Source organism: Saccopteryx bilineata, chromosome X (genome assembly GCF_036850765.1).
Source record: "Saccopteryx bilineata isolate mSacBil1 chromosome X, mSacBil1_pri_phased_curated, whole genome shotgun sequence".
Lineage (NCBI taxonomy): Eukaryota > Metazoa > Chordata > Mammalia > Chiroptera > Emballonuridae > Saccopteryx > Saccopteryx bilineata.
In genome coordinates, this window is record NC_089502.1 from 103,656,022 (window position 1) to 103,670,276 (window position 14,255).

General features: G+C 44.9%; 1 protein-coding gene across 1 annotated transcript in view; it reads right to left on the minus strand.

The window, feature by feature from the left end:
* Positions 1 to 701: 701 nt before the first annotated feature.
* The window catches only part of SMC1A (structural maintenance of chromosomes 1A), a 33,736-nt gene continuing 20,182 nt past the window's right edge, over positions 702 to 14,255 (minus strand). The window contains exons 19-25 of the mRNA XM_066248796.1: positions 13,231 to 13,341; positions 5,865 to 6,021; positions 5,244 to 5,398; positions 4,778 to 4,929; positions 3,608 to 3,677; positions 3,247 to 3,357; positions 702 to 2,885 (exon numbers count right to left, since the gene is read on the minus strand). Coding sequence (XP_066104893.1) covers positions 2,802 to 2,885; positions 3,247 to 3,357; positions 3,608 to 3,677; positions 4,778 to 4,929; positions 5,244 to 5,398; positions 5,865 to 6,021; positions 13,231 to 13,341 — 840 coding nt within the window. The 3' untranslated portion in view covers positions 702 to 2,801. The remainder of the gene's footprint in view (positions 2,886 to 3,246; positions 3,358 to 3,607; positions 3,678 to 4,777; positions 4,930 to 5,243; positions 5,399 to 5,864; positions 6,022 to 13,230; positions 13,342 to 14,255) is intronic.

Genomic DNA, 14,255 nt, shown 5'->3' on the forward strand with positions numbered 1-14,255 from the left:
TATTTTTTGGTGTGCCATAGAATTTTAGTAATTAGTAGTGTGTTGTGAGATGAAAAAGGTTGCCTATCACCGATCTAGATTATCCACAGCCTACCGAATGAAGTTTCCGGGGGCAGCGCCAGAACAAGGAGCTCCATAGAACTCTGGCTGTGGAGGTGCAGGAAGGAATTGCTGCTTTTGATTATAAGCCGTCTGTACTACTTTATTTTCCAACATGTGTATGTATTGCTTTGACTTATAAAAAAGCTTCACAAGTGATTCAAGTGCAAAGTCAAGGTTGATAACCACCCTCAACGTAAAGAAACCCCAAGACTGAATCGGAGGGCCCGTATTCAAACTGTGATCTGGTAGCTGGGTCATTTACCCTTCCTGGGCCTCTTTCTTCATCGGTAAATGGGCAGAATAGCAATTGCTACCTTTAAAGGTCTGTGATAATCTGTGCCAGCCAAATTTCTTCAAACCTATTTCACTTCATCCTACCTACACTGCTGCAAAGCGGGCCTCTATTACCTTCTTTCCTAAATGAGGGAACTGGCGCTCACGCGGCTAAAATAATAGGGCTCCAGTTTCTACAGCTGGGATTTGAAGCAGGGTGACTCCCAAATCGTGCTCTTCCAGATATGGCAGTACTTCTCAAACTCGGCACCTGTTCCACTAGGAGCATGGGACTTCTTTGATTGAACACAGACAAATTTATTTTGATAGTTATTCCTTTTAATATGCATTAAAAGAACAAACTCTGTGGTTTCATGAATATTGTATGAAATTGAAGTAGACGATGATGTTAAACCTAAGACAACCTGAAAAAAAATATTAAGTAGTACAGAAGGGCAATTTGGAAGTATCTATTAAAAACAAAAATATAAATAGTCTATGACTTCCAATTCAAATTCTAGGAATCAATCATAGTTAAACTTTCACATACACACGCCCGCGCACGCATACACACATGATGATCCTATGTAGTAATTTGTAATATCAAACACAGAAAAGTGTATCACAAGAGAAATGGGTAAAATGTGAGTCATATGATGGTAATCTATACAGCAATTACAAAGAATGACCTGAATCTACTAACAACATGCATAGATCTCAAAAACATTAAGCCAAGAAAGCAAACTGTAAAACGTTTCCATATATCATCTGCATTAAACAGAGTAACATCTCCAATGAATTCATATATGTAAAAGTCTTAAAAGTCTAGATAGATGTACAACAGAACAGCATTTAAAGGAGGGAGGAATGGTAATTAAACGAGGCTAGCTTTTTTTTTATAATTAATTTCTTAATAAGAGAATTAATTCATGCATTATTTGAGTAATTACAACTGAGTTAAGTCTTTAAAAACAAAAATGCAGTCTACAGGTAGGGACATGATGGTCTGACAGAGTATCAACAGGCAGAGGCTGACCTCGTGGCAGCGGGCTATGCTGTCTCTGCATGGTCCCTGCAGCTAATGTGGTTAGTTCCCCAAAACAAACATCACACGTGCTTGGCTGCAGTATGGTCCAGGCTACCTCTCCCCTACACTTCCTCATGATTCACGTTGGGGTGCAGGCACCTGGTTATCCTACATGATTGAAGCTACAGGATTCCTTAGGCCCTCCACTGACCAGGGAAACCCCACCGATGTCCTAAAACTTTCCTAGTAACCAGAGCATTCAGCATCACCCAGATATGGAGGCTTCTTCTGTCCCTAACCGGGATCAGAAGCCTTCAGGGATCCAGGAGTGAGAAGGCTGTATGCTGAGGGTCCAGCACCTAGTGGGCTCCAGGCAGGGATAAGGCCTCCAGTGAGAAGCTTGGCATCTTTGAATCCTATGAGGTAGGTAAGATAGCTAGCCCCGTTTTACAAATGAAGAAACAGGCACAGGTCAAATGACTTGCCCAATGTCAAACTAGTGAGTGACTAAAATGGAACGAGAACCTGTAACGGTCTGTTCCCAGAGCCCAGGCGTTGTTCCTAAGTGCCCAGGCTGTTCCTAGTGCTCGACCAAACCCTACCAATTCATCAAGGTCCAGCTCGACTGTGACCTTCTCCAGGAAGTACGGAGGTGGTCATCCTCTTCTCAAATTCAAAGTGCCTATCCGTGAGTCAGTAACCACAGGGACTCAGGAACCCATTGCATCTCCTAAGAGGGTTCATATCTGATTCAGCTCTGCATTCCTATCAGAGAGCCTGACAAATAGAGTTCAGTATGTGCTTGATAAATACACAAATAAAAGAAAACACAAATGAGTAAATGCAGGCAGTTTCTTCTGACTGCCTGAGTCCTTCCTATAAGGTCCTGAACATCTTTGCCCAGCTCTGAGGTGTGGTCATACTAAACTCTCTTGGAGTTAAATCCAACCTAGGTTTTGTCTAAAATGTGTCTCCAATGTCTTTACTATTTTGCAAACATACCCACATGCACATACGGACACACACATACACACTTCATACCCACACACAAGTAAAATGCAAGGGGTCCCACAGACCCATGATTATAGGTGATGGAAGAGGAAGTTAGGGAGGGGAGGAGGCGGGATGGACAGACGGCCCCGCAGTTCAGTTCAGCTCAGCACCTCCTTCCAGAGGCCAGGATACTCCCTGTAGGTCTGGAGTTTTTGTTCCAGACCTAATATCACCTCTGTTCCTCTTTGTGCTCGAGAGCAGTGCCTAAATCCCGTGACTATAGCAAACAGGGGAGGAGATGGGGGAAGGTCGGGAGCCAAACATCCAGGGACTGGGAATAAGCAGCTCATAATTCAGGTTGGGGTCCAGGCACCTGGGATCCAGAGTGAGCAGGAGGGCAGAACTGCTACTGCTCATTGGGGTTGGGGTTGGCATCCGGGTACTTGGTGAGGTCAAAGGTCAGGACTTTGCTGATCACACAGTCCCCTTGCTGGAGGAGGGAGAGAAAGAGAAATGAAATTGTAAGGAGAGGATTAAGAGGGGTCTAGTGTCCCAGGACTGGGGCCTCAAACCCTCCTGCCTACATACGTGCCCAAAGCCCAGGCAATGCTTGTCTCGCAGTGAGTGAGAGAGGATGTGCTCAGTCCCACATGCTTTCTCTCCTGCCTGCCTCTGCACACACCTTTCTCTGCTATCTGGCTGCCTCTGCCTGGCCTTTCTGCCTGGCCCCAAATGCGGTGGCCCTACCCAGCTGGGCTGGGTAACCCTCCAGGGCAGGGCTCCAACAAGCCCAGATGGCTGTTCCGGACTGTTTCCCCAGCCCTGTGCCCTGCCACTGCGGCCCGCCCTACCTCGGGGTAGACTCCGATAAGGCTCTCAGCCTTGGTGTAGAACTCCTCCTTGAGAGAGATTACGATGGCCTGGAAATTGCAAGTCGATTGCTCCTTGATATAATTGGCCACCTGTGGGAGGGGCCACCAACAGTTAGCAGGGCTCAAACCCAAGCACCGTCTTGTTTTCCAGTCAGAACCAGAGGCAGAGAAGGTAGCGTGGGGGAAGAGATACTGAGAAGAGCCCGCTGACTAGCATGGCCTGAAAGACCCTGGGCCCAGCTTCCCCAGCAGAGAACAAGCTGCAGGAACAGCTGGGGTGCACGCAGGAGTTGCCCCCAAACCCAGCCCCACCTAGAGGCCCCGCTCTCCCTGCACCCACCTTGCCAATGTTGGTGTTGTCCAGGGCAGCATCGATCTCATCCAGGACAAAGAAGGGGGCTGGCTTGTAACTGGGAAGGAACCAGTAGGTGAGCTGACACTAATGGGGCAAGGGCAGAACAGGACACCCACAGGGCCCATCTCATAGGCCAGCTTCCCATCCGCTTCTTCAGTGACCAAAAAACTCAGACCTTAGTGTTCCCCGAGCCCAAAGGCCAACAGACCAAGCAAGCCTTCCTCTGCATGCAGCTCTGTGCTCCTGGCTCCTTATCAACCAGAAGACATGGTCCTCTCCAGAGCTTCCAGGCTGCTTGGGAAGATACACTGTCCTTGGCACTGGCCATACCGACCAAGCTACCTAGAGGTCTGCCCCACCCACCTGCACCACGTGGTTGTTTCCCTGCCAGTACACATGCTACGCCCTCTGCCTGAAATGCCTACTGGCTGATTTCTACTCATTCTTTACATTTCCTACTAACGTGTTCCTTACCCTACCTTTGAAAGTCCTCCCTGGACACCCACACCCTACTCCAGACTGGGTCGGTACACCCACAATACACACGCTCACCTGGTTGCAACACTTAGCTCACTGTCTGTTTACACCTCTGGCTTCCACTATACCATGGGCACCTTGAGGACAGAGACCATGTCTGACTCATCTTTGTCTCTAATTCCCTCAGTGTCTGGTATAGAGCAGCCCTCAAGAAATGTTTGCTGAATGGCATGGTACAATCAAGCAGTAAGCTGTGGGGGTCAGATTCAAGTACTACTGGCATTCAGGAGGGGAAGGTCAGGGTATGCCACAGTGGTCAAAGCAGGCTTCCTAGAGGAACAGACGGAGAATGAGACAGGAAACAGTGGTAGGTGACTGTCTAGCTAGACTTGCATGGAAAGGGCTGGTTGCCAGCAACCATGTGAGCAAAAGCTTGGGGGTAGGATTGAACACGTGCGGGCTTCAGTGAGGGCTTCATGCTGCGGGGATGAAGGTGGATGGGGAAGGCCAGTCTAGGAAAGCCAGGCCAGAAACGCTGTAGTAGGGAAACATGTACACAACCCATTTTCCACCAGAACACCTTCACCTCTGTAGATCTCTGTATATCCTTGGGCCCCAGAGCCTCCAGTGGCCTCAGTTCAGTCTCTCCGCCAACTTCCCTGGAGGGCACAGTCTTACCTATGAATGGCAAAGAGCAGGGCCAGAGCTGCCACTGTTTTCTCCCCCCCTGACAAGTTATCCATAGGCCGGAAGCGCTTGCCAGGGGCCACACAGTTGTAGTTGATGCCATCCAAATAGGGCTCCTCAGGGTTTTCAGGGCCCAGGAATGCCTAGGGGGAAGGCAGATGGGTGAGGGTCAGGGTCTAGACCAGAGGTCTCAAACTCACGGCCCGCCGAACAATTTTTTGTGGCCCGCAGACTAATCCACGAACTACAGTTTCTGGTCGTTTTGTGACACTGAAAAGTGTTGCGTAACAGTTGCCTTTTGTAGACCTAGTGCGGCCCGCCGAACGGCTGTGATCTTGCTCTGTGGCCCACATGCTGAGTTGAGTTTGAGACCCCTGGTCTAGATGGGGACAGGAAACCTAGAGGGAAGGACAACCGAGGGTGACAGGGACTGGTTGGGCAGGGCGCTCCAGCCTACCTGGGCACTGCTGTTGCGGGACAGAGCCTTATAGATTTCATCAATATTGGTGGCCACAGATTCAAAACAAGCATTGAAGCGGTCGAAGCGCTCCTTCTTGATCTGTTCAAATGCCTGCTTGGCCTTCTTGGCTCGCTTCCGGGCTGCCTCAAACTCTGTCACAAGGGAAAGACACCTCAGTGCCCGGGTTCGGCCAAGGCTGAGGAGCATGTACTGTCTGGCAAGAATGACCTGCAAATAACAATCCACAGAGTAGGCACATCCCACAGCGGGAGGGATGAATGCCTGGGGAGAGTCCCAGGAAGAGTCCTGCAACCAGCTGTATCCAATGGGCTGGGCACATAGTACAAAGGACAAAACACAAGCTTGGAGCCACATAAACATGGACCCCGGGCTCTACCAGCAACCAGCTGTGTAACTTTGGCAGGAATTCACCCTCTCAGCAGTTTTCCACTCGACAGAACAGGTGTGATAAGCCCTACTATTTATGCCTTTTGGGTGTTTCAAGTAAAAAAGCATGTAAAACCAGGAGCTGTTGGATATATAACTGTTGGGAGGCCCTTACCACACCTCCAGTCTCCTGTCTTCAGCTTAGGCCCAAGTAAAAGGGGGAAATCCTACCATCTGAGGTCTCCTGGAACTTGTCTCGGACACTTTCCAGCTTTTCCATGGCCTTCATGTTGGGGGCAGCAATACGCTGCAGCACACTCTGCTGCTCATTTAGCTTCTGCTGCAGTGTGTTCATCTCCTGCTTGATCTCCTCCTCGGCCTGGGCATCCTGTAAACCCCAGGCCCAACAACATCAAGGAGGGCCAGCCCACGCCTGACTGCATGGGGACCTGCTTCTGAGTAGAAGGCAGGTTCTTTCCCAGCTCGGTTCTTTCCATAGTAATCATTCCCACCGTCCCTGGAAATTACAGGCTGATGCTGCTTTCTCGTCTCTAGCCCTTCCCCCAAGCCCTGTCAACTTCTCCATCTCTCAGGAGGAGCAGCTGGTGGTGCCCCTCCCTGGCTCTCCGCCCAGGCCATGAGCCAGCACCAGCCCAGGGTGACCTGGAGGCTCCCACATAGGCTGGGTTGGACTCTCTAATAGATAAGGTAACTCATATTTTCTGTCCAGGTCATTACGTCTGAGCCAATTTTACTTGAATTTGGTTTTAGATTTTATGGATATTGCAATGCATGTATGGGCCTGTGCCTTTCTGCCACTTTTAGTCAATAAATATTTACTGAATGTCTTCCAAATGCCAGGTACTGGGGCCCTCAGATCCTGTGAGCCACAGCTTCTGTGCTCACAGAGCTTGCAGACCAACAGAGGAATGCCTATAAGTAAATAATCAGAATACTCTATGTTGATACCAAAACTATGATAAACAGACATGTTGGGTCAGTACACAGAAGGTCACCTAACTCAGATTCTGGGGCTAGGGCAGGCTTCTAGGAATGTGTTAAGCTCAGGCCTACAGGATGAATAGTGAGGTCAGAGAGAAGAAACAGGCTTCTAGGCAGACTGGAATATTATATGTAAAACCAGGCGTTCGCTCATGGTTCATTCGAGAAATTCAAAGCAATTCAAGGGTAATCAACCTTAATAAACTTCAAAAGCACTGCACTGCACAGAAAAAGGCAATTCAATATGGCAAAAGTAGCCACTGTGTGTGTGTGTGTGTGTGTGTGTGTGCACAAGTGCATGTGTGTTAGGGAAAGAGACAAGGCTGGAGGCACATGTGCAACCCAGATGATGAAGGGCCTTTTAGGTCTTGTAAGAGGTTTCAACTTTATCCAAAAGAGGTGAGGCTCACTGAATGACTTTAAGCAGAGAAACAACATGAAGAATAATATATATATGAAATAAATATAAATACATATATTTATTTCAGAAAATGTCTTCTGAAGATCTCTATATCTGGTGTTAACATGGTCTCCAGGATATGTTATAAGTGAAATATGAAAAATACACAATACATGCTATCTTTTATCTGAGAGAAGGAATATGAATATGTTTGTATACATATGTATTTGTATTTTAAAGGTACAAAAGCAAACAAAGGATAACCCAAAACTAATTAAACGGGTCACACATAGAGGAAGAGAGGTGAAGGGGACGGGAAAGGAAGCTAAACTCTCTACATGTTCCTTGTACTATACCTTTGGTTTTAGAACCATCTGAAGACTACATAATTATAAGACAAAATGAAATAAAAGATGTGAAAAACACTGGGTAAAAAAAACAGTTGAGGAACAAGACATTCACAAGATGCCAAAGAATCAGCCTAAAGATTGCTAGCTATTTACAAAGGTAAATTGTATGTTTAATGTTGAGACATCGATAACTTAACTGAGGGCCAAACTTAGCATCACGAATATGGGCCACCCTGACATAATGTGCCTATGGCATAATGCAATACAAAGTAAAACACATCATCAATGAAATTCTCTTGCCAAAATATTACATAGTTAACCCAAATCCATCAAGCCTCCAGTCTAGATCAAACTTCCAACTCCCAGGAAGAACAAGTTAAGCAATAACGAAAACAAATTAACATATCCATAATATAGCCATTCTTAAATCAACCCATAAACGAAAAAGATCACACACAGGCTCTTCAAATGACCAGTCATGAAAAAAAGATGAGGGGAATGTTTCACATTAAAAGAAACTAGAGGCCCTGGCCGGTTGGCTCAGCGGTAGAGCGTCGGCCTAGCGTGCGGAGGACCCGGGTTCGATTCCCGGCCAGGGCACATAGGAGAAGTGCTCATTTGTTTCTCCACCCCTCCGCCGCGCCTTCCTCTCTGTCTCTCTCTTCCCCTCCCGCAGCTGAGGCTCCATTGGAGCAAAGATGGCCCGGGCGCTGGGGATGGCTCTGTGGCCTCTGCCCCAGGCGCTAGAGTGGCTCTGGTCGCAACATGGCGACGCCCAGGATGGGCCAAGCATCGCCCCCTGGTGAGCAGAGCGTCGCCCCCTGGTGGGCGTGCCGGGTGGATCCTGGTCGGGCGCATGCGGGAGTCTGACTGTCTCTCCCTGTTTCCAGATTCAGAAAAGAAAATGCAAAAAAACAAAAAAAAAACAAAAAAAACAAACAAACAAACAAAAAAAAGAAACTAGAGAGATAGAACAACCAAAAGCAACTCAGGCTTGGATCATAGTAAAAAACAGAACAAACAAATAAACAAACAAAACAACTGTAAAAGACACTTGGAACAACAAGGGTGATCTGAATATAGCCAGAATATTAAATATGAAATTACCAGTACTTTTCTTAGGTGTAATATGGAACTATGTTTATAGAGCAGAATCCCTTGTTCTCAGCATGCTGAAGTATTTCAAGTTGAAGTCTGCAACTTCCTTCAAATAGTTCAGCAAAAACAAAAAAGTATACTGCAGAGGGAGGGAATCAAGATGAGAGAAAGCACACTGAAAAAATATTGACTAGTGAATTTAAGATGAAAGGCATATGGATGCTTACTAAATTAAAATGCTAAAAAAAAAAAAGTCCCTAAAAAACTGAAAACTAAACAAAGAAACCTGACTATATATTAAGTTGGTTAACTACTCAGAGAATTCTTTAAATTACATTAAAACAGCCTGCCCTGTGGTGGCGCAGTGGATATAAAGCGTCGACCTGGAATGCCAAGGTCACCGGTTCAAAACCCCAGGCTTGCCAGGTCAAGGCACTTATACAGGAAGCAACTACAGTGAGCTGATGCTTCCTGTCTGTCCCCACTTCTCTCTCTCTCTGTCCAAAATCAGTAAAAAAGTTTTTTTAAGCTATGTTAAAACAGAAACACGACTGTAATTACCCAATGAGTTATCAGCTTAACAGAAAAAAAACCCTCAAAAAAAAATCTAAACAGCATTCAATAATTAAACTGTTATTAATAGTATCTTAATGTAATTTCCAAACTATTACAGAATAAGATAAAGTAAACATGTTACTATGTTCATATTGCTGGGAACCAAGACCTTTAGCAAGAATAACTGGAGCCTCAAACATAAAAACAATGTTGTTGAACTGTAGGGATTACAATTTTAATTGGAAGTATCAATATAAACTCATGATAGTTTCTTTCAAAATAAAAAATGCCCAGTCTACCAAAAAGTTCTAGAAGTACCAAGCAACCCAGCTGTCAGGAGCACTCCAGTGTTTAATGGGAAATAATAGCACTTCCCATTAAAAGAAGTCAGAGCTTCTCGGAGAAATGGCTAATTCCATGTTTCGGAGGAAGAAATGGAGAGGATGAGCCTGGAAGTACCAGGAAGCAAGGAAGCGATCAAAGACTACAAGAGTTGTGTCAGAATGATTCAGAAGCCAACTTGTATGAGTTCCCATTAGCCAAAGATGCAATAACTTGATCAAAAAGGATAACCACCAGAGTACAACACACTGAATGTGTTTAAACGCATAATTTCATAATGATAAGAAAACAATCCAGTGGACAAATCTTGAGAATGCCACATAAACTCATTATTTTATAATATGGTAATAAAGGGAAAGAATCAAGTGTACATATTCTGGCTTTCCTATACAGACCAGGCCCAGTATAACCAAATAATGGATGAGAGAAAATCTCATTTATAATATTCCAACTAATATAGAAATTCTCTCTTTTATAGATACATCCTGAAATATATATTTACAAATGGAATGACATGATCTCCAGAATTTATGTTTAAACAACCTGGGTATGGGAAAGGAGAAAGGAGCGCATGGGGTGCACATGAAACACTGATAACTACTGAAGTGCCCATGGCAACATGAAATAGCACTGTATTATTTTACTTTTGCATATAAAATTTTCCATTAAAAATCTAAAAATAAGGATATAAACAAAAATAGACTTTAAGTGGCTTCCAATGACCAAGGATAGAACAATCTGAACATCAAACAAGAAAACAACTCCTGTAGACTGAAACAGATCAAAACACATTTAGACAGATCAAAACGCATTTAAACAGTTATGTTTATAGTAAATACAAATTAACAACCTTATCGGTTACCTTTAAAGGTTACAATAGAAACTGACTCATTCTAAGAGCTGGTAAATAGAGGGAAAAAATTAAGTATCCTACCTTTTCTATACTAACTGCATCTCAAGGGAACTAAATATTTGATGTGAGGAAGTTCTTTTTAGGTAGTCAATTAATAAGTGGAGGAGGAATTAAAGAATTAGAAAATTACCATTTTGAAACCTTTAGGGATCTAGGCAATGATCATGAAGAGCTGCTAAAATCAACTAGTGAAAGGCTGATAGAGAACATCATAAAAATTGATAGGGCTAACACCTGAACCTAGTAATCATGATTGCTTTTCTTTTTTCAAACGTACCAAAAAATGCAGACTATAATGAACTCCTGTGTACCTACTACCTGGCTTCAAAAATTCCCAACTCATGGCAAATATTCTGCCATTTATACCCAATTTGTTACTAAAGTCAATTATTTTAAAACAAATATCAGACATATCATCTCATCCATAAATACTTCAATATGGGCCCTGGCTGGTTGGCTCAGTGGTAGAGCGTTGGCCTGGCGTGCAGGAGTCCTGGGTTCGATTCCCGGCCAGGGCACACAGGAGAAGCGCCCATCTGCTTCTCCAACCCTCCCCCTCTCCTTCCTCTCTGTCTCTCTCTTCCCCTCCCGAAGCCGAGGCTCCATTGGAGCAAAGTTGGCCCAGGCGCTGAGGATGGCTCTATGGCCTCTGCCTCAGGTGCTAGAATGGCTCTGGCTGCAACAGAGCAATGCCCCAGATGGGCAGAGCATCGCCCCCTGCTGGGCATGCCTGGTGGATCCCGGTCGGGCGCATGCAGGAGTCTGTCTGTCTGACTGCCTCCCCATTTCCAGCTTTGAAAAAATGCAAAAAAAAAAAAAAAAAAAAGAAAAGAAAAAAAAATACTTCAATATGTATCTCTAAAACGGGGTTTCTAAATCTCAGCACTACTGACATTTTGGGCCAGATGAATTGTTTCTGTGAGGCCTGTCCTATGCACTGAAGATGTTTGGCAGCATCCCAGAAGCCAGTAGTAACCTCCATCCCAGTTGTGACAAGTCTGTGTGACAAGTATCTCCAGACATTACCGAATGTCCCCTCGGGATACTAAATCCACCTCCTCCACCCCACCCTGCCGCCCCATTTTGAACTACTGTTGTAGAAGACAGGATGGTTTAAAATAAAACCCAATACCATCAACTCACCTAAAAACACTAATAGCAACTCCTAAACATCATAAATTATCTGGTTAGTGTTCAAATCGTCCTGATTGTTTTATAAAAAAATTTTGTACAGGTTTTTCAAAGCAAGTTCCAAATAAGGTGTACATATCGCAACTGGTTGAAAAGTCTCTTAAATCTCATTTAATCTATAGATTCCCCCTCTTCTCTTTTCTTTGCAATGGATTCAAGGGAGGGTGACATATTTCAATTGGTTGAATTGTCTCCTATAGTCTATAAAAGTTATCCCTCTGTATTTATTTTCTTTCTTCCCATTTATGGAAAAGAACAGGTCTTTTGTCCTGTAGTTTCCCAGTCTGGACTTGGCTGAATGCATCCCTGAGCTTTGATTTCACATGTTCCTTGGGTACCAGTGCTTCTTATAATTGGTGGATATTAATCAGATCCTTGAGTTTTTGGCAAGAATGTTACATAAGCAATATTGAATATCAATCTTTATCATTACAAAGACAGGACTTACATTCAGTGTCCACTAATGTTACACAAAAGGAAGTTCACCAGTACAGAGCACCACATATGACATATTCTTGTCAAAAGTAAAAAATGAATCTGAAGCCAATCAAACTCTAGATTTAACTACCAGTTTACAGGAAATACCAGGGATGGAAGAACATGTTAAATAACATCATGGGACATAAGCAGCCAAATTTGGAATGTAGAAAATTTGTGCAAGTCCAATGACCCAGTTTCTTCCATAAATAGGAAGAAAAAAAAAATACAAAGGGATAAGAAAATGTTATGGACTAGAAGAGACCAATTCTAACATATGGACCTCACTTGAATCCTGATTTAAACACACAAACTGTGAGCCAAAAAAGAAAAAAAAAAAAAGAAATTATGGGATGTTCATGGAAATCTAAACATTTACTAATAAGTATTTGATGATATTACAGAGTTTTGGTTAAAATTATTTTTGGTACAACATGGTTACATTTTTTAAAATGTCCCTCTATAAATGGAATATCTGGAATTTAATTTAAATAAAGCAGGCCAATGGGGAGAAGGAGGGATATAAGAAAACAAGACTGACCATGTTGCTAACTGCTGAAGCTGGGTGATGGGCACCTGGGGCTCATTACAGCATCCTCTATACTTCTGTATGTATTTGAAAATTTCCATGATTAAAAAGTTTTTAAAAAAATCAAGTCCCCCCTGGCTATAATGATGAATTAGAAAGCATCAGAAACTATTTAGGAGGCTTATGCAGGAGTCCATATGAGAGGTGAAAGCAGCCTATACTAGTAGGAACAGAATAAAAGAGAATTCAATCCATATTTTAGGGTACAGAACAGATAGGACTTAGTAATCCATTGAATAGGCGAAGTGAGAGAGGAAATCAAAAACATGGTTCAGATTTCTGGTTTGAACCTGTGGCTGGCTCTCAGGAGGAGCAGAGCTGGGAGGAGGGCCGGGGTTTGAGGTATCTGTGGGGCCCAGCACAGAGATGGCAGCTGAAGGCAGGGGAGTGAAAGACATAGGATGAGAAAGCCACTGAGAAGGCGCACTGAGGAACCCGTGTGGTTGTCTGTTCAGGAGCCTGTCCTCTGTCTGCACACCAGGGCTGAGACTTGTACATGCACGGAAGGGGAGGAAGATGGGCAAGTCTCTATGTGCGCACACAGGGGGAGACCCTGGATCACAACTCGACCCTTCTTGCCAGCTTGCTTTTCTGGCTCTGGTCTCCAGAGGGCCCCCAGATGAACTGACTCTCTCTCTGGACAGCCGAGATGTCCCCCACCACCCAAGGTCGATCCTCACCTTCAGATCCTCACACAGGTCACCGTAGTCAATCTCGATGAGGGCCTCTCGTGCATAGATATTGGAAGTTCGCTGGGAACCACTCACTGAATCCTCCCCCTGGGAGCTGCCCTGCAACGGCAATGGGGAGTGGAATGGAGCAGACCAGCCGAGAGGACCCCTCCAGCAGGGCTTGAGGCTCCCCTGCAGGCTGCAATCACTGAGAAAGCACGTTGTGGCAAGATAGCAGCTTTGAAGGCAGAAAGAGTTGAATTCAAAATGGGGCTCATCACTGCCTAAGGGTGTGATCCTGCGCCAGTCATGCTGTCTGTCGGATCCAAGTTCTTTCATTGGTAACATGGGGCAATGCCTGCCTGGCAAAGCTGTGATCCAGATTAGGAGTAGTTATGTCGTGTGATACCATGAGGCCTGGTGCATTTATAGTGTTCAAAATATCTTGCTGAATTGAACTGCAATGTTCTTTTGAAAGAAGGGAGGGAGAAAGACACGTGGGACTGAGATGCATGTCTAGGTAGGAAGAAGAGAAGAGGCACACAAACCTCCCATCAACACTCCTGCCCCTTGTACCCGTCTTCACTTCCAGTGGATAAAACGCCTTTGCTCTTTATCAGCTAGTGTTCCTCCTTTTCCTATAACTAAGCTTTGTCACCTCTGCATTGCTGATGTCCCTTACCTAACCCTCTCCTGGCCAACCTCCCTCACTGCAGCTAAGCTATCATCCCTCCAGTCCTCCAGCTTCTGTCTTCCTTTACTCTTGGCTAATGTCCCACCAGTATCTATCACCTGCTGACGCTAACTTAGCTCAAGTGCTAAGGTTAATGAATGATTTCATCTTCTCACGGCTTACCTGCCTCACCACTTACTGACATACAGCTCTACCCCCAATGCAACTTTCCTCTCACACCAGGCTATTACCTTTCACCTCACTTGCCTTCACGGCCTCCCCCTGCCACCCCTCCTATGTCCCTCACCACTGTGCCCCCCATCCTTCTCTCTCTCGCGTTGCTGCCCTCCCTGGCCAGTTT